This window comes from Lemur catta, chromosome 9, assembly GCF_020740605.2.
Source record: "Lemur catta isolate mLemCat1 chromosome 9, mLemCat1.pri, whole genome shotgun sequence".
NCBI lineage: Eukaryota > Metazoa > Chordata > Mammalia > Primates > Lemuridae > Lemur > Lemur catta.
In genome coordinates, this window is record NC_059136.1 from 9,616,192 (window position 1) to 9,643,603 (window position 27,412).

The 27,412-nt window shown below is 46.9% G+C and overlaps 1 protein-coding gene across 2 annotated transcripts in view; it reads left to right on the plus strand.

Annotated features, from left to right (window-relative positions):
* SLCO3A1 (solute carrier organic anion transporter family member 3A1) overlaps positions 1–26,766 on the plus strand; it is a 285,640-nt gene extending 258,874 nt beyond the window's left edge. The window contains exons 8-11 of one of the 2 annotated variants that reach the window (XM_045561769.1): positions 2,316–2,491; positions 6,957–7,021; positions 17,093–17,335; positions 26,109–26,766. In XM_045561769.1, coding sequence (XP_045417725.1) covers positions 2,316–2,491; positions 6,957–7,021; positions 17,093–17,335; positions 26,109–26,191 — 567 coding nt within the window. In that variant the 3' untranslated portion in view covers positions 26,192–26,766. Of the gene's footprint in view, positions 1–2,315; positions 2,492–6,956; positions 7,022–17,092; positions 20,096–26,108 lie in introns of those variants that run through there. The other variant, XM_045561768.1, reaches the window with a different exon arrangement.
* The last annotated feature ends 646 nt before the right edge of the window (positions 26,767–27,412 follow it).

Below are 27,412 nucleotides of genomic sequence, written 5' to 3' on the forward strand. Positions count from 1 at the left end.
CAAGGAGAGAGAGTGCCAGCAACAACAGGGACACTGAGCAACCAGGAGGGAAAAGGGAAACCAGGAGAGCAGAGCCCTGGGAGCTGAGGAAGGGGGTAGCCACAAGGGGCACAGCTCCTGGGAGCCCTGGGGAGGGAGAGATTTGGGGGAGGGGGTGGTCTGGGATGTGGAGGCCGCTGGAGAGCTCCGCAGCGTCTGGTTCATGCGTGTGGGGACGGAAGCGAGTCCAGTCGGGGTGAGCTGAGAGCCTGGGAGAGGAGGCCATGCAGGTAGTGAGTGCAAACAGCTGGGAAAGCCGGCTGTGCCGCTGGGATAGAGGGGGCGGTTTCCTCTCCTGGGGACGGGAGGAGTGGCAGTTTCAGTTAAAGTTGGAGAAAAGTTCTGCTTTTTAATAAAAGCAGAGGCAGATTTGTTCACATAGGCATTCTAAAACTATCTGCTTCGTTTCATCCACTACATCTCTGTGCTAGGAAAAGATGTTCATCCCAGGAGGTGGGGAAAGGTCTTTGCAGTGGAGGGTGGAGTGGCCCTAGAGGACGGCCATGCAGGGCTTAGGGGGGACATGGGGGGGCACAGAAGGGGACAGGGAGCTGCTGGCGGGGGGGGGCTTCAGAAGGGAGGTAATATCCGCACTGGGTTTGGCAGAGGTATGTGGGAAGGGGCAGAGGGACAGGACTTCAGCATCTTCTGAGAATTACGAAAGTGCCACGTTCCCCACCCCCCACTGTAACTGGGCCACTTTCACTTTTACAAAGGCAACTGGTCTGGGCAGACCACTCAGGAGAAAGGATGTAGCCCCAGCACATAATGTCTCCCCATTCCTGCCCCAGGGATAGAAGCCCCCGTGGGGGTGAGGAAGACACAACTTTACCAAGCAGCTGACCCTGTTGGGGGTAGGGACCCACAAAGGCCTTTAGACACCCCTGAAATCATCCCATGTAGCCTAATGAGATAAGAAAATCCCATCTGGGCCTGGCGCGGTGGCTCACGCTTGTAATCCTAGCACTCTGGGAGACCGAGGCAGTGGATTGCTCAAGGTCAGGAGTTCGAGACCAGCCTGAGCAAGAGCGAGACCCCTTCTCTACTAAAAATAGAAACAAATTAGCTGGCCAACTAAAATATATATAGAAAAAATTAGCTGGGCATGGTGTCACATGCCTGTAGTCCCAGCTACTCAGGAGGCTGAGGCAGGAGGATCGCTTAAGCCCAGGAGTTTGAGGTTGCTGTGAGCTAGGCTGACGCCACGGCACTCACTCTAGCAAGGGCAACAAAGTGACACTGTCTCAAAAAAAAGAAAATCCCATCTGTGTTCTGTGGGGAAAGAAAAGAAGTGGGGTGGGGGGTGAGGATGAGGAGGAGGGGGGGGCAGAGGGGATTTGTCTGACCCTCGGGAGGACCAGCCTGGCTGTGGGCTGTGCGTGCCGAGCAGTCCAGGAAAGAAAGGCCATGAATCATTTATGATTGTTTTCACTCTGTATTCATTAAATACTTCGCACTATTATTATGGAACCTTAATTGGCTTGGCGCTGGGCACTGCCCCTGTCCCTCCCTGTGCCATCAGAAATTCCGCCAGCGAGTGTGAGCGGGGACCGTGCCTGGGAACGGGGCAGCGGGGCCAGAATCCGCGTGGAAGATCAAATGGAATATAGTCGCTCTTCCTCCTTCTCTCTGATCATATATTAATAAATGTGTCTGGCTGGGCTGCAGCTCTGCTCCCCGCGAGCTGCTCTAAGCTCCCTGGCATCTCTTAGCCATGTTCGCTTCCTCAGCCTCTGGAGAACTTTCCATCAGCCCCGCGTCTGGCGGCCCCGCAGGCGCGGTGACTGCAGGCGTGACAGGGCGCATCCTTTGTTCCAAGTGCCACGTCGGGCACTGAACCAGCAACAATAGGCAGGCTACCTGATTTACTTTTTTTAATACACTTCAGTGTAATTATAACTGCATAAAAGAGAGGACAAATTGGCAAGTAATTACGGTGTTAATTTGGCAATGTTTTATCATATTGTGGAAGCGCAATTTCCTCTCTAATTGTATTGGGGGAGACACACTCGCCTGTGGTACGGCCTGTTGAGGGATTCTTGAGAATGGAAATGAAACACACAGGAGACAGAGAAATCAGCTCTCCTCCCTGTAAATATTCCTTTATTTGCATGTGTTTTGCAGCCTTCTTAAAAAGCTAACTCGTTTATTCAGGCCTAATTAATGGAACGCCACAGAATGCATAATTAGGCTGTGACAGCTCCGGCTGATGGATGGCTTTGCACTCGGAAACTGGAGATACCCCCAGATAAAAGGGTCGAACGCTTCCGTTTCAGAATCTCACGGGCTGCGCGTGCCTCACCACCGTCCCCCCTGAGAATGCGACTGTGGTTCCCGGAAAGTGCCCCAGTCCCGGGTGCCAGGAGGCCTTCCTCACCTTCCTCTGCGTGATGTGCATCTGCAGCATGATCGGTGCCATGGCCCAGACACCCTCCGTCATCATCCTCATCAGGTAAGCCATCAGCACGGCCCCCAGGGCCTGAGAGTCGTCCTCACCTGTCCTCCTCTCCACGTGGCACACGGGATCAGACCTGCAGACGCCGCACGGGTCTCCCGAGCCAGGTGGGGCAGGGCTACGGCAGGGAGCACAGCCTCTCTAGGCTGATGGGACACGTTGACGTTTACGAGGGACCTCACACCGAGACAAGCAGCCGGGCAGGAGAGGACAGCACTTTGTGTCCTCCCAGGAATAGACCCTGCAGGTGATTTTAAAAAGGATCCTGCATTGATCTTTCCAGGGAGCAGTGTTGTCGGAGTGAAGTGAAGATGGCATCGGACTAGCCATGTCCCAGTGCCCAGCCCCTGCCCTGCCACTGCGGAGCCAAGTGACTGTGAAGGGATATTACAGACCCACCTGCCTCCCTCAGTGGCGTGTGGGACCTGCCGAGACCACGTGTGTTGCAGACACAGTAGCAACGCCTGGGGTTGTTGTGCGGAGTGGCTCGTGCCAGGCGAGCAGTGACTGCTTCTGTACAAGCAGGTCATTGGAGAGGTCCACCCACAATCCCATCATTACTTATCTCCGGGAACCTGTCCTAGGGGCAGGTGAGGTGCCTCAAAAGTGAACCGTTAGTAATATTCTGAGTAATGTTTGTCATTTACACAGTTATCTAGGTTTGTGTAGGGAACCTAAAAGTGAATTGATCCGTACCCCAGCACCCCTCTGGATCAGAGGGAAGCACGCCACACAAAGCAATGCTTACCAGGAGGCATCAAGCCAATTCGATACAAGGGCTAGAAATAACAGTAGGCATGAAATGCTTGGAAGTGCCCTGTGCCAGTGTATGTCACCAGCTACTTCAGCCTCTCCCTTCCTCTCGCCCTGCCTGCATTTCCTGGGCTCTGTTAGGAATTCCCACAGAGGAGGATTTATGCAAAGTACATGTGTTACCTAAAAGATCATTAGCAAGGCTTTGTGAATACACAGGAACATTAAGGGTACGATAGCAAATTGCCATTTCATACTTAAGTTTGAAAAAATTTTTTAATTTCACACCCAGTGCTTACCAGACTATGGCAAAACTGGTAAAATCACACATTGCTGATGGCATTTAAAAACCTATCGCTCCTTTCAAAAAAGCAATATGGGTTAAGAGCCATCAAAATATTCAGACCCTTTTATGCAATAATGCTACCCCTTGCCATTTATCTTAAGAAAATACTTCTCTGCAAGAAAAAAAAAAGCTCAATGCAGACCGATTTTTATTACGACGTTAACTATAATAGAGAAACCTGAATTGGAATAGTGAGTTAAATTATGGTCTTACAACTCGGTGGAATAATGAAAATTCTTAAGTGTGTGAAAGTGTTTATGAAAAGAACTATTGAATTTAAAACCATTTAGAGAAGATGATTATGTATAATATGCATTTGGACAAAACCCATCGGATCTCACGTATGGGTTTGGGGTGGCTGCCTCATGAGTAGTTTATTTTTCATTATTAAAAATTCTCATGAAGCTGTATTGTGATATGCACACAGAGAAGGCACCAGAGAGCATGAGAAATGAACCTCACAACTATTAGCAGTGACTAGTCCCCTTTTTTCTCACCCCATGGCTCCCCAAGAAAAACCCAGCCTGGAGACACCCACTAGTGGTCACTGCCGACCGAATGTGCAAAGTCTGTTGGAATCTTAATCACTTCCAGATCTCAGCTTGATAAACAGCTTCTGGAGCTTTTCAGGAAATACTTGATTCCCTTTAAACAGGTCAGCAACAGACGGCCTAAACGACCTAGGCTTATACCGCCATGCTGTGCAGGAGGCACACGCTCATGCATCGTGCATGCTGAGAGGGCCAAGGCAGGGCTTTATCCGTCACCTTCCTGGTCTGATTTGCCATCACAGATGTCCCAGGCAGGCAGTCCGAATGTGCACCAGCCCTTGCCCCGTCCCAGAACAGCGGACCCAGGCTCACCCTAGACAGGAGCTCACTTACCGACAACTGAGCCCAGGACACCTGGAAGCCAGGATAAAAGCTGACACTCACTGAGCACCTGGTGGGCTGTGTGCTGGGCTCAGAGAGTGATTAAACAGCGTTCTCAGAGTCACACCGTTAGTACATTACAGAGCCGACTCTATCCCCGGCATAGCCTGGAACTTTCAATATCATTCAGACAGGGTGCTCCATTTCTTCATAACTAGAGCTGAGAAGGGTGATGATTCTTGTAGGAAGAAGCTTCCCAACAGGATATGAAGGGAGATCTTGGCACCTTGCTCACTTTGTTCACAGTGACATGATAGCCTAAAGGAAATCAAATTTCAAATGATAAATATTCTAGCTCATTATACCAGCGTGTTTTCTTGATAAGGAGAATTTGCCTTTATTTATGTATCTTTCAAGTCGGTATCAAGTTGGTACCTTCAAACGAATGTGCAAAAACTGGAGCTGGTTGTAACTTTGAAGAGCTTGGGTTCTGTAACATGCACATTCTAAAGAGCACTGACTGGGCCTCTGTCCAGAGACACTGGTCTCATCATGGACACTGTACTGGGCTCCAGCTTAATCAGCCAGAGTCGTGTCCCATCGCTCAGTGAAAGTTGTGACCTCCTGCCCTGGGATCACTACCTGTACTGTACTCTTTTTAGTTGAGAAGAAATGTGTATTTCTCTAAGAATAACACATTTTTAGTTTTTCCTGAAAATCTTAGAAATGGTGGTAAAAATGGTAAAAACTATGTGTCGTAGCCCATTCAGGCTGCTGTAACAAAATACCTAGACTAAGTGGTACAAACATTTATTTCTCACCGTTCTGGAAGCTGAGGAGTCCAAGTTCAAGGTGATGGCAGATTCATTGTCTGGCGAGGGCTTCCTGGTTCATAGATGGTGCTTTCTACCTGTGTCCTCACATGGTAGAAGAGGCCAGGGAGCCCCCTGGGGTATCTTCTATAGGGACACTGATCCTCTTCACAAAGGCAAAGCCCTCATGACCTCATCACCTCCAAAAAGCCCCACCAACACCATGGGGGTTTGGTTTTAATGTGTGAATTTGGGGAGGACACATTCAATCTATAGCATACGTCCACCTCCTTTTGGATTGATGGTTTCTTTTGGCCTGTTGTACCAAAGACATGCACCCCTAAGGCTCAAACCAAATGGTAGCTCATTGAGTAGTTGCCGTTGGATGAATGACCTCTGGGGTCATTTAAGAACATTATTCTAGCCACTAAATCCAGAGATAGGTTAAATGTCCTGTGCACTGGATATCCCGTTAGACTTAGATACCCTGTTGGTAACTTTTTCCTAATGTGTATTTTCTGTAGAATTGATGGCTGAGCCCTCTCTGCATCTCATGAATCTTCCTGGTCTTTCAGCCACACTGGCCTGGTTCTAAGCGTTGCCAAGCCTTCCAGGGGGTACAGTAGTATGCTAGTAGTGTGCTTACTTGCCCTTCTCTGCTAGGGACTCCTGACAGGGACAGAGAGAGGAAGACTCTCTGACAGTGGTGCTCAGGATGACCAGAAGCACAGGTACATGCAGTCAGCCAAATAGCTCTCCCTTTACGTTCCTTCGCCACCAAGCCAGAGGTAGGGCTGCTCCCGCTTGTAAGTGGGAGACATCTGCCCACCTATCCACCCACTTACACATTCTGGGTGCCAGACACAGTGCTAGGGATAAGGTCACGATGATGAACAAGACACAAATAGTCCTTGGCCTTGAGGAGAGAAGACCAGCATTGAAAAATATAATTACAAGGAAGAGGCATTACAGAGGAGAGGTGTTGCCCACTATGTGAAATCATCTATCTGGATGGAGTCCATCATCGTTTCCAAAACCCTCTCTGCAAATGTTCTAGACAGTGTGTGAGAAGATCACTCTAAGGGACTTTCTGGGTAAACCAAAGCTCGTGTATCAAATCAGTTCAAAACAAAGAACCAGGACCATATGCCTTTCCAATGTAAAAGGTCCTGAAATGTGATACAGATGAATGGATTATTTCCCAAATGGTCCGGCTGGGTTGTCAGACCACGCTAGTGTGGCAGATTTCACAGAATGACCCGAGAACGGCAAAGATGTTCATGGTTTCAGCCCGTTTGTGAAGCATAAAGGGACTGATTTTCTCAGTTGATGTTTTCCTTGATACTTAAGATGCCCCACCAACTTAAGATGCTTCCTCATCATCCCAGCAAATGCAAAATGTCTTTAAATGTAGACTTTATGACCAAATTTGCATTCTGTCTTTCAATTGGCAAGGTTAGCTCTAGTTATCAAAAAACACCACCCAATTCCTAAACTTATCTTGGCACTGCAGTTGCAGTTATTTTTCAGTCTTTAGGCAGGGAAACCAAAAAAAAAAACCACTATTAGTAATTTTCCAAAGAAGAGCTCTGATGGACAGCAGTGAATGACTCTGGGGTCTGTAATTAAAGTGGAGTGATAAGAATCTGTCTTTTTCCTCTTTATCTCTCTGCACGTAGGACAGTCAGCCCTGAACTCAAGTCCTACGCCCTGGGAGTTCTTTTTCTCCTCCTCCGTTTGTTGGGTACGTATTATTTTTTTATTCCCTCAGTAATGAATTGGATGCCTAGTACCAGGTGAGTAAATATCAGTGGACTTATCCCATTTCCTGGGTTTGCCTTTTTTTTCCTTTGGAGTTTAATTATTAGTAAACAAGAAACTAAGTCTGAAAATTTTGCTTAGAGTTCAGACATTAAATCAGGCTCTCCCTGGCTATCACGAAGTTATTTATACCAACACTTATCTTCATGCCACCCTGAATTCTCATCGGCATAAGGAGGAAAAGTGATGGCACCAAAGGGGGAAAAAAAAAACCTGGTGGTGTAATTTGGCACCCTCATTAAGCAAGCCATGAGCAGCTTGCGAAGTGCTTCATTTCGGGGGCCGCCAGCTGGGAGAGAGAGGCGTTCTCACAATGCCTCACAAATGGAAACTTTGTATCTTCTAAATTTTTCCAAACTGACTTAGTTTATTTACCCAGGGTTTCCAGGATGGGGCAGATGTGACCTTCGTGCTGTAGGGCCCACATTCCAAGGTTTGGTGTGGATAGAAGGAATAAAGCCTAACCCCCTTGTTTTTAACATGGGCAAACAGAAGATGCCAGCAGTCCGTGGTTCACCCAGGGCCCTTCCCGTGCACTGGTGGGGGTGAAGCTGGAAACAGCCGCGCAGGTGGCCCAGCTCCCAGCTGTGCCCGCCCTTCTCCCGCCAGACCACATTGTTGCTTGTGCGTGAACACTGTCTTGTCAAGGCCAAGATAACTTCTTTTCTTGAATAACAGGGCAGTAGTCTTCTGTAATGGACTGTGATGGCATCTGAATGTAGAAAGGGAAATAACCAAGGCCTGTATTTCCAGAGTAAAAATGAAATCCCTCATTCCAAGTATATAGAATCATGGGTGAGCACAAAGACTTAGCTATAGAAATGTTTATAAAAATATTTGTAAAAATGGAAAGTTGACAACAACCCAAATGTCCAGCAACAGGGAATTAGTTAAATCAATGATGATGGTCTACGTAATCCCAGTAGGATTTATGTTCCCTTTTAATATTCTGGAAAGAAAAATATTTATAGACTTAGAAAGGACATGTGAAATGTGAAGGGGGAAAAAAGAGATCTGTTATATAATAGATACATAATTTAAAGGTATATGTAATGATGAAAAAATATTATAAAAAGACATCAAAATGGTATCAGTTATTATCTTTGAATAATGAGGTTATAAATGATATTTTCTAAATTTTAAGTACACATATCTATTACTTTAATAGATTGATTTCTGTATAAATGATATATGAAAGAAGAAAATTTTAACCCTTAGATCCATTAATAACTTAAGGTCCTCCCTGGGGAATGGCAAATACATAGCATATGTCCCTCCTTGCCTCCCTTCTGTGTCTCTAGCAAATAATTCCAATTGACCACTGTGATCATTCCTGCTGTGCCCAACTGAGACAAGGCCTCAGCATCCTCAGAGCCACTATCAATCCGTGTTTCTTGGTACACATGTGGAAACTTAAATGGTATTGTCTTATTTCTGTGTCATGGAAAGTAGAAATGCTCTAGGTATAAAGATGCCCCAGTTAAAACAAGTTCAGCACTAATTCAAGCTACAACACTTGAGCCTTCCTGGGAAGCTGTGGTAGCTTGCAGAACTACCACTGTACAGAGTTATAATTATGCTGATTTTTCCCCATCATTGGGAGGGTAAAATATGCATGCATCCTCATGCCCCCCACTCTCACTCCTGTGGTTGGGTGGGTGGATAGATAGATGTACATGTAATATCAACTAGCAGGTTGGGGACCCTTATTTCTGAAAATGGTGAAACCATTCCATATAAACATTCATTCAACAAACTATCATTTATCGAGCACATATTGTATTCTAAGCTCCATGGACCATCTCCAGGTAAGTGACCTTAGCCTTGCCCTTAAGAGTCCTCTTGGGATGACTAGGGAAGGTCAGAGCCCACCCACCCCCCAATCTTTGGAGTTGCTGTGGAGGTCTCTGTACCTTTAAATAGATGCTAAGGACTCAACATGGCTGGCAAAAAAATTATAGCCAAGATATTTTTGAAAAGTATAGGATAGTTGAAGGCAAAACTGCAAACTATGAGGCATGTACAATGTGGTACTGTTAAGATCATCCTATGCTGCTCCAAAGCAATTGCACTGTTTGTGTGTCTGCCCAGGAATAATCTACCAGCCACTATCTAGAAGAGAGTTTTTCAACTTCTACAACTGTAATCCAGAGAATAAGTTTTGCATATGCACAGGTATAGGGGACACAAAAACTTCATGAAATAATATCCTTGCTATGTATGACACATTCTCATATTTTCTATTGTAGTCTGTTCCATTCCATGCTTTTTAAAAAATTGGTCATGACCCACTATATCAATTTTATTACCCATCATGGATCACAAATCAGAGATTGGAAAACCTTGCTCTGGAAGATGTGATACAGTTTCATCTTTTAATTAAAAGCAGCTCATCAAAGAAGTCTTGGCATTTGGCCTGGTTCCATTGCTTGCAGCATCCAGTAAGATTAACCACCATTATGGCTAATGAAAGGACAGTGGAGGCATCAGATTCCATGACATTGTCAACCTTTTTGCTGGCCTCATACAGGTAATGGGGGCAATCACAGCTTAGCATGACAAGGTCCAGGATGGAGTCAGCACAGGTGCAATGGGAACACGTGTCTTGACCCCTTAACCTTGCCTTGGGATGGGAGCAGTAGGTTTGCAGAGGGTGTAATGTCTATCTATACTGAGCCCTGCAGAAGGAGTAAGAGTTATACAGATAAGAAGGAAGAAGAGTATTTTAGACAGAGGGACTTAAGGGATACAGCAGAGGAAGATGAGGGTGGTGGATCTGGACCTTGGTCAGGAAGGGCTTCTGCCCTGTTGATGAGTTTGATCTTTATCTCTAAGGCAGATGGATGGGCTCCTACCAGGGAATGACAAGATCCCTTGTGTATTTTAGAAGGGCCCCATCTGCCCTGTCTGTGGAGACTGAGAACATGGGAGCTTGTGCTGAGATGGTGCTACCAGCATGAGGAGAGGAGGGTGGAGAGATTAATGAGGAGGAACCTTCAAGGCTTATTATCCAAGTATAAGGACTGGAGTCACTGAGAGAGGCACCCATGGTGACAACTCTTTTTTCTTATTCTTATTTCAGCATATTGTGGGGGTACAGAAGTTTAGCTTATGTATATTGCCCTTGCCCCCCACCCCCGCAAGTCAGAGCTTCAAACGTGTCCATCCCCTAGACAGTGCGCATCGCACTCATTATGTAGGTATACACCCCCCACCCCTCCCCTGACATCTGCCCAACAACCGATTAATGTTATTCCTAAATGTGCTCTTAGGTGATGATCAGTGAAACCAATTTGATGGTGAGTACATGTGGTGCTTATTTTTCCATTCTTGGGATACTTCACTTAGTAGAATGCGTTCCAACTCTTTCCAGGAAAATACAAGAGGTGCTATATCACCATTGTTTGTTATAGCTGAGTAGTACTCCAGGGTATACATATACCACATTTTATTAATCCACTCATGTATTGATGGGCACCTGGGTTGTTTCCACATCTTTGCAATTGTGAATTGTGCTGCTATAAACATTCAAGTGCAGATATCTTTTTTATAGAATGTCTTTTGTTCTTCTGGGTAGATGCCCAATAATGGGATTGCTGGATCAAATGGTAGGTCTACTTGTATCTGTTTAAGGTGTCTCCATATTGCTTTCCACAGAGGTTGCACTAGGTTGCAGTTCCACCAACAGTGTATGAGTGTTCCTATCTCTCTGCATCCACACCAATATTTGTTATTATAGAACTTTTTGATAAAGACTATTCTCACTGGAGTTAAGTGATGTCTCAGTGTGGTTTTGATTTGCATTTCCCTGATGATTAGAGATGTTGAACATTTTTTCATATATTTGTTGGCCATTCTTCTGTCGTCTTTTGAAAAATTTCTATTCATGTCCTTTGCCCACTTTTTGATAGAGTTGTTTGACTTTTTCTTGCTGATTTTCCTGAGTTCTAAATAGATTCGTTATCAGTCCTTTATCGGATGTGTAGCATGTAAAAATTTTTTCCATTCTGTAGGTTGTCTGTTTACTGTCGTGACAGTTTCTTTGGCTGGGTGACAACTCTTTTAAAGGCTTGGATCATGTGTTGAACAGGGGAAATCTTTATTAGGACAGGATAGGGAGGAGGTATAGACCAGGGTGACTTTTTGTGATGATGGAAATGTTCTATATCAGCAGCACCTGTGGCTTCCATAAACTTTCATTTTTATTGGTTTTCATATAAATAGCCGGATATAGCCAGGGTACTGGGCGGTGCATGTTCAGAGGGGCCATTGCCAAAGTACCACCCCCAAGGGCCAGAGTGTGAGGAAGGTAGGGGGGCAGCACCACACTTTCCAGACACTTGGCCTCAGGGAATGTAGAAGTGAATGCCAGCTTGGTGTCCCTTGTTGCTTTCAACATGAAGGGGCCAGGGCTGCACATGGTCAGCATGATGCCCGGAGTAGAAGCAGGAGCATGGATGGCAGTGTCTGCAGGGGAGAGTGGAGAAAAGTTGTTGAGGATGATGATCAGATTGGGGCTACCATGTGGACCATGGGGCCTGGGCTGCCTAAGGAAGAGGTGAGATGGGAGAAAGTAGAGGACAGAGAGAGGAACTGGAAGAACTAGCTGTAGTACATAGTGGGAAATGAGAACTGGAGCCCGTGGCCAAAGGCCTCCTCGTCTGATTTGGAGATTACAGAGGTGGAGCAGTTCTGAGAGGTGATAAAGCCTGGGCATGTGGCTGGCCAGAGATGAACAGCCTTGATGTTGAGAACGAGTTATTCAACGACAAAAGTGTGGACTCACCTGGACAAGTTCATGTCCAGCAGGGCAGGAGGACACTTAGTTCAGGGTGGAGTGAATGATCTGCTCACAGCAGGACTCCTGGTGCCACCCGGTCCATCCTCCTTCACCCTTTTGCAAATGGCCTGGTCACTGCTTTTCCGTCTGCTCTTGTAGGCAAACCATCTGCTCATGGGTCTGATCTAGAATCTTGCTTCCGGGATCTACCGCATGCCATGGCTGTTACACTAAAGTAGATTAATGGAAAGAAATATACATTGAGACCCTTCTATGTGCAAGACACTGTCCAGGTACCCCAAAGGGTATTCAAAGGAGCTGTATCCTGCCTTCTGGGGCTCCAGCAGGAGAATGAAGCAAGTGGCAGGAAGGCACAGGCTTAGAAGAGTTAGAGAGGACCTTGAATTTCAAGGGAAGAAATCTTACTTGGCTGAGTAGTTGCTAGTGTGGAGCAAATGAGTGGATACACATTCAGAATTCTGCTTTTGGGAGGTGAGCCAGGCAGGATGCAGGACGACTCATCAGAAGCGTTGAGGTGAGAAGCAGCCGACCTGGAGTGGAGACAGCATCTGTTGCCCCCCACCAGATGAGATGAAAGCAAAAGAGGAGCAGCAGAAGCTTGGGTGAGGCGTCGAGCCCCTGAGCCTGGGCCTATGGAGAAGCCTTTACTAGGATGAGATATCAAGCACGATGATTCTCAAGAGTGCCACCACAGACTTGCCCCCCACCAGCACCTACTAGGCAAAAGCACTTGGGAAGGCCACCCTCAGGGTGCATCGCTGTATGCAGGTGTCATTCCTGAGTGGACTGGCCCCGGATCTTGTGTGATTCGTGAATTACTCTAGGAAAGTACATCTGAGAAAATCCTGCTGTGTTCAAACATGTGTTGAGCTGCTCTGAGCGTAGTCCTCACATGAAGAAGTGTGCAGGCAAGTGGAGAAATGAACATGTTATGTGATCCCAGCATGCCCAGGGACCCCAGGTGAGAGGGAGTGGGATGTATAAAGGACCCCTTCTACTCACCTGTGCACTTGCGGGTTTATTCAGAAAGCATGTTAGGTACCAACTGTGTGCCAGGCCCTCTCAGCACTGTGCCTGACCTCCTGCTGTACCTGTGTCACCCGAGATCTGCTTCCCTCACCTGGGCTTAAGGGGACCTGGAATGCTTGCCATGGATCCCTCTGCAGTCAGTCACACAAGGTCTTGAGTCCAGCTCTGCCTTTACTGACCATTTTGGCAGATCATTTAAGCCCTTTGAGCCTTTGTAACTTTAACAAGGGGTCCAGGAAGGAAATGAGAACATAGTAGCTCCTCCACACTCTCGGATTTAAAACAGTGAATGTCAGATGTCCCTGGAAGATGCTTGCCGATGTCAACAGTCCAGTCTCTTTTGGCATTGCTGGAGCAGAGAAACTCATTCATCCTTTCGGGATAATACACTTTGCGACCTCCCCTCTCTAGCTGGTGCTGGACATAACGGTCATTCCACCAGGTTCAATAGAGACTCCATGGTGAATTCAAGTCTTGCCGGGTAAGCTGGAGAGGAACAGATCTCTTTTTAAATGTAAATGACAGAGTAATTTTTATCTTCCATTTTGTCCCAGAAAGGAAGGTGAATTTATTTTTCTTACAAAAGCCTTTCAGTTCACCTTTTAAGTTTAGACTAAACAATATAAATGGGCACAGCCTTTTAACTAGGTGAGTGAATTAAATAGCCGAGATGCAAGGCCCTGAGGTTTAATCTCTGTTAATAGATTTCAGGAAAACAGAGACAATTTTCTTAAGCAGTGCTGCAATTTTTTCATTGAAATATATATAGCTGCAATTTGTGCTAGAGTATAATAGGAAGTAAGATACACTCCTTTTAATATTCTCTGTAATAACGTGGAACAGCACAGACCCTGCACCCATCCTCCCCAACATATAGTAGGCGCCCAGTGTCCCAGGGAGGGGACCCTATTAACATCTCCTTCATCCACAAGTTCCTGCCCAGGAGACAGAAGGGAGAGAGCTACTCTTGCAGGCTCCAGGGAGGAAAGCATTCGTCCAAAATACACAATTTCCAAGGAAATACTACACCATCATTACCCTCCCTTATCACTAAGGAGTTAGAGTGAAGATGCTCAAAACAGGAGTAGACACTAAGATGCGCCTTACCCACTGGGCCTCCCTTCTGGAAGCACCCAGTTACCCTCTAAAACAGATTTATTCTTACAAGGTGGAGCATTCTTACCTGTTGGGGTTATTTACTGAATCATGGCTTGAAAGGTTTTCTACAACTCTTTCTCTAGAGGCGATGATTTAAAAGAGAGCAGATGTTCATTTAGCCAAAGCAATTTGGAACAAAATCCAAACAATAGGGAAGGGGACCAGGTTTGTTGAGAGCCCCCCATGTGAAGGCTTTCTCCGCTGGTATTTCATTTAATTCTTACAAAAGCTCCTGAAGAAAGTATAATTGTGCCCATTTTATCAACAGTGAGACTGAGATGCAATAAAGTTGCGCAACTTGCCCGAGGTCTTACAGTTCCCAAGTGGCAGAGTTAGAATCCAAAATCAGCTGACTCTGGTTCCAAAATTTCTGTTTTCTCCCCACCACCAAGCAACCTCCAGCTGTGAGCTCCCCATTGGAAAAAAGCCAACCAGGACAACTGACAACTGTAGTACTGCCAAATAGGGGGAGTTTGTTTACAAAATAAGTCTCCCAGCCTTCTCTATGCATTAACAAGAAGGGAGGGTTCCCACTTTGCAAATATCAGAACCCTTATGTGTTTCACCCTCTGCACGCTTCAAAACCAGGCTTCTGAAAGCCAGTTATTCCCAGGAGCTGAGCAAAAGGTAAATAAAATGTTCTCTGTAGCCTTAGAAATCCCTACTAAGAGCTCTAAAATCTTCTCAAATCAACAAACTTTGAATTAGAAAGAAGAGAATTACTGGGTTGGGGTTTTGAAATACCAAACCTGGACCAAACAACCTCTCTCATTCTCAATTTCTTTTTATGTGAAATAAGGTGGGTTATGGAGGGGATTCATAATGGATGTAGACATCAAGGTGGGGGCTGGTAGGGGTAGTAGTTACCATTACAGCTGTCATACTGTAGAAGTGTCCCATTGGTCTGTGGAGAACCAGCTTCTTGCAGGGGCTACCTGGGTTTTTCTGTGGTCCAGCTGCATGATGAACATACAAGGATGAGTGACTAGGTGTGAAAATTAGTTATTAATGAATGACAGAGGCCTCTCTGACTAAGAAAATCCAATCAGTTCTCTGTCTCTAGCATTCTCTGCGAACCTGGAAACTAGGGCCTGCTGGCTAGAGCTCCCCTGTGGGAAAGAACTATAAGTCAATAAAAAAGAAAAGATGGAGTTGGTGGAAAAGAAAGCCAGTATTTTCTCTATTCAGACATACAAAAGGAATCCTGTAAAGGTTACACTCTAGCAAAAACTCTAGGTTGAGTCTCTTAACTATCACCCTAAATTCCCTATCAGACACGAACAAGGTAGCAAAAGTTCTGGCCACATAGAGGGGCCAGGCCTTTGCAAAATAGTCACATACCTCCTTTGTGAAGAGTTTTACCCTAACCTTGACCAAGCAGGTGGTATGAACTCCATTTTAAAGATGTAGCAACTGAGGCACTTAGATTTTTAATTTCTGTTTAAAAGCTTTTTGGTACTCTGGCATCTGGTGGTAGAACTTGACAACTGCAGGATAAAATTGGCACCTCCAGCACGCAGAGGTGTGCCCCACTTGAAAGACAACCGAATATTATAAAAATCCTCACTCAGGTACAGGTGCATGGAGGAGTTACATGCACATTGGCATTTTAAAGGGATATTTCGGTTTAAATAAGTATTAATGGTTCCTTTATATTGTATAATTTCCTTTGATATGCTTAAAATATGACCCAGCTTGGGCGGAACTTGAATTTGCACCGAGGAACCCAGGCATTTTGGAACAAGGGGCACCTGTGCTCTCAGTTCCTTCCCATGCAAAGCATTTAACCAGAGGTGTCCTCTGTGGTCTTAGCTGCCCATTGCTAGGTGCCTAGGACAAAGTGAAGTGGCCTCAAAAAGGTCACAAGAGGCTGAGGAGAGGGGAGCATGGGGAGGCGCTAATCACGATATAATAAAAGCCTCGAAATAGAAAGGTGAATGGATTTGCATCATCCCGCTGTGCCACAGGAACAGGCCAAATTAGTCCCATTTATCCCCACATCCATCCATAATTTAAATTGGCTCCAGATCACCATTTTTTTTTTTACCTTAATAATGTGGAGTGTGGCTGAGTTTCTATTATGCGGTTGCCATGGCAGTTCCTCCAGTTGGCTCTTTCTCAGTGAAAAAAAGAAAGGCATTTGTTGGGGGCAGGGAGAAAACAGGCAGGGTCAGGGTGGGGAAGGTCACAAACACCTGGGCGGCCTTTCAGGCCACAGAGGATGCTAGCAATGTGACTTCCCCCTCAGCAGGACCACAGCCGGACCTGGCAGCTGGAGAGAAGGGAGCAGGTTTTGGGGCATTTTGAGCTTGGAGCTTATTAAATCTAGCTACTTGGGAAGCTGAATGAGGTTTCACCTAGAATTCTTCTCGGGGGGCTTCTGTTTGGGGTAACGAGCTGCAGAGCTGGAGAGTTCTAAGGAGAACAGCTGAGGCACCTGGGAGGGGGGCTCAGCCAGCCTCATTAGCAGCGATAGGATAATGCGGTCCCCACTCACCTCCTCCACGCCTGTCGTTACAACCGGGAAAGGGCAGCTTCCTTCATTCATCCTTCCCTCTCTCAGGCTGCCCTCTGAGGGGGGGGCACTGCCACGGCAGGTGTTCTTATCCTGGTGAGCACGGAGGGACTTCAGGGACCTGCAAACCCCCCGAAATGTGTGATCGTGTGGGTAGGTGTATTTTTCTGGGCTAAGGGTCTACATCTCATCTCATTCTCAGAGGGACCTTCCTTAATAAAAAATGAGTCCCTGCAAGGAACACTCTGGAGTAGTGGCCCCATCTTTGCAGATGAGGAAACCAAGGCAGGCTGCCTTAAATAACGTGTGTGGGTTTGTAAGTCAGTAAGGGGCAGAGCCGGGGTTTGAACTCGCACAGTCTGCCTCCCAAGCCTGGCTTTGACCTCCGTACAGCCACGGAGCCCGGCGCACGCGCCCAGGAACAGGGGAGCCGCCCCGATGTCAAACCAGCCACCGGGGCCAGAACCTCACCTGTCCTCTCCTCCCCCCAGGTTTCATCCCCCCACCCCTCATCTTCGGGGCCGGCATCGACTCCACCTGCCTGTTCTGGAGCACGTTCTGTGGGGAGCAAGGCGCCTGCGTCCTCTACGACAACGTGGTCTACAGGTACCTGTACGTCAGCATCGCCATCGCGCTCAAGTCCTTCGCCTTCGTGCTCTACACCACCACGTGGCAGTGCCTGAGGAAAAACTATAAACGCTACATCAAAAACCACGAGGGCGGGCTGAGCACCAGTGAGTTCTTTGCCTCTACTCTGACCCTAGACAACCTGGGGAGGGACCCTGTGCCCGCAAACCAGACACATAGGACAAAGTTTATCTATAACCTGGAAGATCACGAGTGGTGTGAGAACATGGAGTCCGTTTTATAGTGACGAAAGAGGGCTGAACTCTGTATGAGTGATCAAAGGGTCATTTTTCTTAAAAAAGAAAAAAAGGTTTCAAAAAAAAAAAAAAAAAAAACCAAAACTCAATATACACACAAACACACACACACACACACACACGTACAACCTTTGTCCTTTTCCTCAAAATCAGAGCCAGACAGGATTCAGAGTCAGGAGAGAATGGGACCGTGTGTTTGACACGCGGCAGGTCCCGGAGGACACTCGCACTGCTGGCCGCAGGGTCTGCTGTGGAAGCACCGCATGGCTTCAGGATGCCAACAGCTGCAAGCAACAGGCACTGCCAAATTCAGGGAACAGTGGTGGCCAGCTTGGAGGATGGACATTTCTGGATATACATACACACACAAAACATTTTTTAAAAAGTCTACTAAAAAAAAAAAAACACAAGTCGAAAACATTGCCAGATTAAGCACTAGTGACACACCTTGTGCCACCCTCTCCCTCCATGTCGGGGTGGGAGGCACGAAAGGCGGAGGGGTGGAAGCTCTACTCCTCTAACTCTTGCAATATGGGTCACTGTGTAGACGACTCACCCAGTCTGCATGTGGTTCAAGGCCCCAGAGTTCTCTCAGCGATGCTAACGGGTGATCCGTGCTGGAGTCTATAATTGGCACCACTCACCAGCTCCATTCCCATGTTCGAGACTGAGGGCCCGAGGGGGGGCCGGGCGGGGTCCAGCACCTCCCCTTCCCCTGGCAGCACCTCCCAGGGGCAGGCATCCACCTTCCCCCAGCCCCGCAGAGCGACCTCAGGAAGCAGTGGGCCTCACCTGGCCATGACTGACCCGGCTCAGAGCCGGTGAGGCCCAACACAGTCTAAGTCATTTGCCAAACATTTTGCCATTTTTAAAAAGAAAAATACAACGCATATGAATTTCAAACTTGTGTGTATAATCCTCTAATACTATTTTTAACTACTTCTAAAATCTGCGTTAACCCTTCAGTCACTAACACAGTTCTAGAGGCCGGATTTATGATGCTGGTTGCTTTTACTTTTCTCCTTTTTTAATGCACCAAAAATATAATGTGATTCAAGGGATGCAATTAATCTATTGTAATTTTTATCATTTTATCCTCATTTGGATATTCTGCAAAAAACAAGAATATACAATGCATTACAAGAAGAAAAAGATTACTTCAAAAAGAGTGTCTGTGCAGGCTGCCTTTAAAAGAATCACATTTGAGACAACAGGGGATAATGTGATGAATTGCAAATTTGCCTTCTAGCTTTATTCCCCATGATTCAGTGATCACTGTCATGGGAAGCCCTTTTATATTCATGCTTGACATTCCACGAGGCGTTCTTTCCAGCCTGTGGAGGAGACGCGCTCAGATGTGGGTTTGTGTGTATGGGTGCAATACTTCTGGGGATAGGAAAGAGAAGAACCGTTCCCTGACACAAGCTGTTGAGCAGTCTGTGGTGTCTGTGATAATGTTTGGACCCACGAGCTCCTGGAAGGTATCACGTGTCCAATGCATGAAAATGTCAATGACGTTTTCAGAGTTAATCTCAAACTAAGAGGCCTTTGTGTGTGCTTTGAAAGTGGCTGAACCTCAAACAGTTAGAGAATGAACCTGTCATTGTTTAGGGTAAGAGTCACGTGGGAAAACCTCTTGCAACCAGCAGACTAAGCCTCCTATGGCCATTTCCATACAGGGACAGAGCTCAGGTGAGTTAACATAGGCATGCACACACACAGCAGAGGACCCAGGTAACTTACCCTTCCTGCTTCTTCAGTGACCTTTGTTCATGCCACACTCATGGCCCTGGAAAAGACCTCAAAGGTAGATTGGTTGGTTTGCTTTTTTACCCCAGACACACATTTGCAGTTTACCCACAAGGCAACAAAAGAATCAGGAAATAAAAGGGGGTGGGGGGTGGTGCTGTGCCAAATTTTTAACACAAATGCCCAAATCTAGAGAAAACACCAAGCAAGGATGACCAAAAGAGAAGCTGTGTCACAGTGCAGGGCCACGGTGGCCAGCTATCGGGGACAGGATGCTTCGAAAACAGCCCTTTCATCTGCTTAGTGTTAGTCTGTCCTTGTCCATGAAAATGGTGATGCTCATCCGTATGTTACCTAGTAAAAGGGGGATGGTTCTCCAACCAATTCATAAAACATGTGCTCTGTTGTTCCTGAGGTTTTGATAACATGCTGTACAGGTTTTGGTTTTGTTTTGTTTTAAAACTGTATTGCTAATAGGTCACTGTCCTCTTAGAGATTATGGCCAGGCCCTCCAAACTCAGTACTTACACACTGAGGCCCTAAGACCTACTATTTCATGGGACTATTTACTTTGGGGAGGGAAAAAAGGTTTTTTCAATTCTTTGCATTTTGGATTTTTTTCCCCCTAAGATTTCAGGATGAATGATAAAAGATGTTAGAATGACAAAGGAAAACAACTCCAGGGCTGAGTTTTATCAGCAATTGGGTATAAATGTAAAGGCCCCTATTGCAAGATGGTTCTGAAGTGTGTTGTGTCATCTTTTAAAATCTTAATTTCTCTCATATGCTGCAGAACAGAAAACTCGGTCTAGTTTTAATTTTCCTTTTGTGCTATAAAGAATCATTGTACATACAACACTAGATCCAGCCTCTTGGTTATCTGTTGGGTTCCGAGTGGGATCTTGATGGAAGAGATTTCCTGGGAAGATCTTCATGGGATTTACAGAAAACAGAAATGTAAGGGATGGAATAAATCCAGAAAGTGAACGCTACAGTTCTCTCTCTTTGCTGCAAACTCTTCCACCATCTTAGCTGCACATGCCCAGGGATGGATGAAAAGCCTCTCTTGGCTGAAACTTTTGAAAGATCTTTGTGGCTCCTACATATAGACCAAGAAGGTGTGGGGATTTTTTTTTAACCAGTATTATTCCCTCATATGAAGTAAACACGTTTTGCAAAGGTGTCTCTCTGGGGAACCGGGTTTGCTGGCTGTCTTCAGCTGAGGCTGCGTGCTGTCAGGGAAGGCCACCGTGAGGCTCCGAGGCACCCTGGGGACACCAGCACTCCAGCAGGCCACAGCATGCCCTGCCGACTTCCTCACAGCCAGGCAGGGGCAGGAGAAGTTCCTCTCACAGTCCCCCTGAGGAGCTTGCTGATGGCGCTTCACAGGCAACATGATAAGGGAAAACCAAGAGCTGAGAAATTATTTGACAGGGTTGCTAATGTCTTCCGAGCTTCTCCATAAAAATCGCTTTTTCACCACCTACAATGGAATAGCTCACTCCAGTGACGATTTTAAGCTTACTTAAGTGGCATCTGTACATTCCAGTCCCGAGTTGACCTCCATGTCCAGTAACAACCTCGAGGTTCCCCTCCCTCACACAGCCCAGGTTTCCCTGCCCTTCTTGTTGGAAAACCCACAGCCCTGAGGTAACCCAAAGGAAAATTCCACACAAGGGCCACCGCTGGTCCCTGGGATGACAGCCACACCATTCCCAAGGGGTATTTCTCAGGAAGGAGAATCTGCTGTAGTTCTAATGGAAATTCTTCCACACCTTCCAGAGGAGGCCATTCCTCGTGAGGAACATGTAAAGACGAAATATATATTTATATACATACACACGCGCACTCTCTAACAGAAAAACCCTCTGAGGAAAAGTAGTTGCTGCTCCCTGTGTTCCTGCCAGGCCGGTTTTCTTGCTGCTTCAGGTCCTGGGAAACATGGCCGCTTCTCCAGCCAGCCGTGCCTGCTGGACCTGAGTGGTCTATTCTAAGCGCCGCTCTGGAGCCCTGGAAGCCCCACTCAGCAGTGTTAAGCAATAAAGTTCAATGTGTAGAAATCAATGCATCTGATCATACAGTCAAGACCAGGAGGAGGAGATGAGCTTCTGTTGCAGTTTGGTAGAGCTACACTGTAGTTTATTATGGTTTGTATATTTGATCTGGTTTGCTCTGAATGAGGGAAGAAACCCAGGCAAGCACTTTCTCAGTCCAATGGATGGAGAATACTTGCTGCCTGATGCTGTTCTTACCTATTTTGATGGCGTAGGAGAAGCAGACATCTCTAGCCAAGAGCCAGAGGAAAGTTCCAGACACACAGTAGGGGCTTGATTGCTCTGTTGGGCTAATGCTACTGCCCTCATATTGGCCTCTCAGCCACGATCCATGTTTCCCTTTAGGGACTGTTTCCTCTTAGGTTAGAATCCAGGTCAAACACCTAAGAGGCACCAAGTTTTCCAAGAGAGGGTGCTAGTGAAATTACATTTGGCCTGGAAAATTAGTTCAAGACCCAAATAGAGTGTTTTTCCTTTTTCTGTCCTTCTCTCCTCTTTCATTACAGCCCACCTCTCCCAGTTCTCTCCACCTCCTGCTCTCTGAACAGCTGTAAGGACCTAATCTCTTAGAGCAACTGGCCCTAAATGACAGCAGACTTTGGACCCCAACCCCCCCCCCCCAGGGTATTAGTGTTGCTCAAGAGTAAACTGGAAGAATCTCTCACTGGTGGAATATGCAAGGAAGGTATTTTGTTCAGATGCGTCTTACGGAGCCTGTTCCCTAGAACAACACATGGAATCCACACTGACCGCACACAGCTGCCCACGCCTACCTCAGCCACCCAGGGTGCCTGCTCATCATGGCAGGGACCACACGGATTATAAAGCCTTAAAATGGGAAATTTAGAAAAGCAAAGATGGTCCTGTCCTTCAGAAAACTCTGCTGCCATGGAGATAGGGCCAAGAGCTCATCCTTCTCAGGGACTGTCCATGTGGTACCATGATTTTTATTTGCAGGATTAATTTCATTTGGGGTGCATTGTATGAGCTTGATATATTCTAAACATGTATTTTTTCATTCCTTTACTTAAAATTTTGGCTCTGGGCCAGGCCCTGGACCTGCTACAAAGGTGAAAGAGACATGGTCCCTGCCCTCCAAGAGCTTACAGTTCAATGAGCCAGACAGAGCTGAGCACAAACACAGTCGATGGAGTAGTAGTGTTAGAGCTGGGGTCGGTCTCGGGTAAGGAGAGCCGACTCATGGTGGTGGTGAGCTCGCCTCATGGCAGCGAGAATCAGGAAGGCTCTGGAGAGAGAATGGTGAAGAAGCTAAAAACTAAAGAGCAGTGAGTATCTGTAAGGGAGAGAGAGTGAGAGGACAGAGAGGGGGAGAAGAGGCCCCCAAGAGAAGGCTGCCAAAGCACGTTCACAGCTTTTTCTGTAAAGGGCCAAGTAGTGAACATTTTAGGCTTTATGGGCCATAGTCTGTCACAACTACTCAACTGCATTGTACTAATAGCATGAGATCGGCCATAGACAGTGGGTAAACAAATGAATGGGCTGGGTTCCAATATCGCTTTATCTACAGAGACGGTTGGTGGCTGGATTTGGCCAAGGGAGGGCCACAGCGTGCTGGTCTCTGTTCTAGAGCACAGGCAGGGCCCCAAGAACACCGCATGCTGGGGGCAGGGGGGCATTAATGGCTGAGTGCAGGTGGGGCAGAGCCCAGCACCTAAGGCTGCTGGAACACGTGTCACAAGGGACCTGGAGTGAACCACTCCTGTTCGTGAGACCCTCGTTCGGATATCTCGTTTACTTCCAACAATGAGTTAAGTGCCCTTTTGCCGTCAGGGTTTAAAATTGAAGGCTACATTATTTTTCTCTTGTGTAATGTGGAGAATTTGAACTGTACACTCTAGAGTCCCTTCCAGCTCTGAGACTCAGCAACTCAACTACAGTAACCATCCTTTTTTCTTAAATGATGGAAATGGGCACATGAGGGAGAAATGTAGGAACTGCAAAAGTGAATCCAGATACTGAATAGTATTTTCAAATCCCTTCCCTCCTCCCTACCAACCCACAACATTGGCACTGTAAGGCTAACAGACATTCCGGGTAGAATAATTGGCAAGCACTAATAAGGGCTAATAATAATAGTAGCTAACATTTATCAAGCACTTACCATGAACCAACTACTAGGCTGAGCTTATTACAGTGTTATTTAATGTCAACAATAACCCTGTGAGGTAGGAGCTGTTGTTAGCTTCATTTTACAGGGGAGGAAAACAAGGCTTGGACGGCTTCCAAAATTGGCTCACGGTCACAAAGCACAGCTGAGATTCAAACCCAGGTCTGTGAATCCAAAGCCCATGTGCTTAGCCATTATGGGTATTACCTCCCTAGCGAGCAAGACATGAGGGACCCGTCCCCACCTTTAGAGACTGCTTCAGAAAGACTCCAGCCCAAATGGACTGTGGGGCCCCACACACTCTCACACACCCCTGATATAACCACTAGGACACTGTGGCAGCTGTATCTAGGGACGTCCATTCTTCCTATGTCATTCCTGGTCTTAACCCCCGATCCTAGTTATCCAGTGACACGAAGTGTTCTACCAGAAAGGGACGGGTAGGAGGAAATAGGAGATCCCGCTACTCTAATGCATTCTGAAATGCACTGTCAAAGCACCAAGATGCCAGTGTGGCACTCCTCAGTGCCGGGCATCAGCTCCAGCAGGGAGACCCCAGACACCACACGCCTGGCACCACTGTGGTCCACAGGATCAACCTTGGGAGCTCAGCTCTGGCCCAGGGGCTTCAGACACACTGAAGCTGGGCACGATTGGCTATGTCGCACTCTATTCTCAGATCCCAGGCTTTTAGGAACAGAGTCTCTAGACATTTCTATTTTTGTAATGACAACTCAGGTCAATAATCAGGAGTTGATGATTATCATAAATTTTGAATATTTTTCCATAAGGTGGAAGTGATTATGTTCTTTTGCTATGAGCAAATGGAACAACAGTACGTTTTCTGGAGGTTTAACTTTCTGTAGATTGATATTTTTGCCAGCCCATTTATGTTTTTCTTAAATTCATGCTAACCTAGTAGAAAATGACTCTCACGGAGACATGCTTGGCACGACTATCTGATTTTATAATCTAAGGCTGTAAAATGAATTGGAAGTATGCAATGTAGGAAGTTTCATTACAAGAGGAACCCACTGAACACAAATGCTGTTCTACTCCAGCGCCCTAAGGGAGGGCAGGGGCTGAGGAGCTCATGTCTGTTAGGAGCCTGCCCCGCGCACCAGGTGCTGTGCACATGCGACCCCAGGTATCACTGGCAGCAGCCTGCTCACACCCGCCCTGTGAGGTGAGTAGAATTTGTTTTCCACTTTGCAGGTCCGAAAACTAAAGCTCAGCAAATCCAACCATCCCAAGGTCACGTAGCTAGTTAGAAAATCACTGAGAGCCAGTAACAGATCTGACTCCCAAACCAGTGCTCTTCCCACTGTACTGCACGCCCCCCAAAGTGAGAACATGGATCTGGCTTCTTAGGAAGGCTCGGCCAAGCCGACAGACCAGCTGCCACTGGGAAACCTCAGGCAGGAGTCTCTGGTCACTGAGAAGTAAGCCAAGAGCCAGCAGTAAGAACCTCTGCAAAATTTTGCTTATGGGCACAGGAATCTAAAATGAGACAAACTGTGTTTCAATTCAATAATTAAACATTGGAGACTTTCAAAGCACTCCTCCTTCCTTCTTCAATCTTAGCCACATCAGCAGACGCTTCCTGTCCACTCCTCAGCCTCTGTCTTACTCTGCTGAGTGGGAACCAACCCCAGCTCTCACTTCTGCCCCACCCTCTCCAACTCCCCACCCCACAACCAAGACCATGAGAACTTGAGCCTTGCAAAAGTTGAGAAAGGGTGTTCCCCATTGACCAGAATCCAGGCCTTAGCTTAAAAATCCTGAGGAAAGGAGTGATATTTCCACACTTTTTTTTTTGTCCTTTTTTAGGAGAGACAGAGTCTCGCTTTTGTCCAGGCTGGTCTTGAACTCGTGGCCTCAAGCAATCCTCCCACCTCCGCCTCCCAGAGTGCTGGGATTGCAGGCATGAGCCACTGTGCCTGGCCTAGGAGTGACATTTCCAAACTGTCACCTTATATACCACCAGGTCAAAGGCTAAAGAGGACAAATAAATGAATGGGGACTTCTATCGCCCCACTGCGCCTGTCACTGAACAGGAAAGCCGCATATTACGGTCAATGAGACGTGCACAGCTTATGAATCCTCACAGGGACCAGTTGGGTTTTTAATGCCTTTTAAATGAAGCCACAACATCTATTTTGGAAGTGCGGCATAGGCTAAAAACCTTGTTCCTATGAGGAGATTGTTTTACTCCTCGTGCGGTGAATGACTGTGGCTGAATGAGAAACAAACTGTCCTGAATGCTGAAGGACAAAGCGTGACACCGTGAGGCCGGGGGGTTTTCTGACACTCAGCCTCCTCTTCAGTAGAGATGTGCAGTGACCGAGTCCTCGAACACAGGTCTGTCCCTGGTGATTTACGTAAGAGGAGGATGAATTATTGACAGCGAGACATCTGCTTTATACCCAAGTCCACTTGGGTGTTGGGATGGACGTGTAGATAAATACACTTCTCAGAAAGCTGTGGCCTCCCAAAAGGCCTCTGGGCTTTGGAATCTGGTCTCTTGGGGTGACATGGAGTAAAAACCAGCTCTATATTGCTTCCGCTGCCTACTCGTGTCCATTCCCCTGGAAAGCCATGATGCTTTTATATAAGCCTAACAGAAAGTAGGAAAAGCAGAAAAGACCGATCTCTTTTTCCTCTTGGCTCTTCTTCCCTCCTCCCCCTTTAGGCACAGAGTACCAAGACATTGAGACTGAGAAAACCTGCCCCGAGTCACACTCACCTTCAGAAGACTCCTTTGTGAGAAGCTGAGGGCCTGGCCCTCTTCCTCCTCCTGCAGAGAACAGCCCACCACCACCCACAGACCGCGCGGGCCTGCCTTAGTGTGCTCCTCCCTGCCCGAGACCCCAAGGGCCCCAGTGTGGATCCTCCAGCCAGTGTGTGGTCCTTTGAGGCCCCCAGCGCAGGCCTGTGACGAGGACTAAGGAGGTGACTTACGGTCAGGAGTCCTTGAAACAGCCCTCAGCGTAGGCATTTTTCCTGGGTCGCTAAAGAGTAACGTCGACCTGGTGTATAATTCCCCTTCCGTCCATCCCTCCTCTGGCTCCCGTGGGGCTGGCTTGCTGATATGCTTTAGAAACCCCTCTCTTGGGAACGCTTCTCTGACCGAGGGCTCCAGCAGCTCTAAGGAAATCGGCCGCGGGGGTCAAAACCACTCCGTTTCCCAGAATGGAGGGGAAAAAGCACATACTCAATAGATTTTTGAGTGTGGTATTCTGTATTTTTGCAGCTTATATTTTCCAGATGAGCAGTTTAGAAATATGTGATGTTAAAGTACATACTGTACGTTTGCTGAAAATTATATTAAAAGCACTATTTTAATTCTTCCTCTGTCTCATGCTGTAATCTCTGTTATTTTTCTCTCTTGTGCCTTTGGGTAGAACGATCCTAAAAGATTTTTCTGGAGAGTGCTTCTGGCTGTATGGGTTTCTATATTTGTGGGCTATGAGATTTACAGCCCAAAAGGACCTGCATTCAAATCCCCACCCCAGCACTTGCTCCAGGTGTGATATTGATCAAGTGATCTGACTTCTTGGAGCCACAGTTTCATCATCTATAAAATGGGAATATTAACGTCTGCTTTATACATTCGTGATAAGACTCAGATCATGTGGGAAGTCACTGAGCACAGTGTGTGGCACAGAAAAATGGTCATTGTTTGTGACTATCCCGCCCTCTGGCTGGAATTAGGTATGCTACAGCACAGATCTGTACTGTCACCATCTGCCTTTCCTTTCTGACCCTCCCACTGTCTGTAAACCTTGGGAGAGCAGGCAATAGCTTCATCTCAGGAACTGCCCACTGCCTGCTACAGTGCGTGACATTCAGTGGATGTGCCGTATGCAAATGAATGCATGATGAATAAGCAGCCTCAGACCCGTCAGCCTGTGGGGCTTTGGCTTCATTCCCATTCCTTAGCAGCAACCACAGCATCCGCCTCACTTTCTCTAGGTCCGCAGACCCACCCACAAG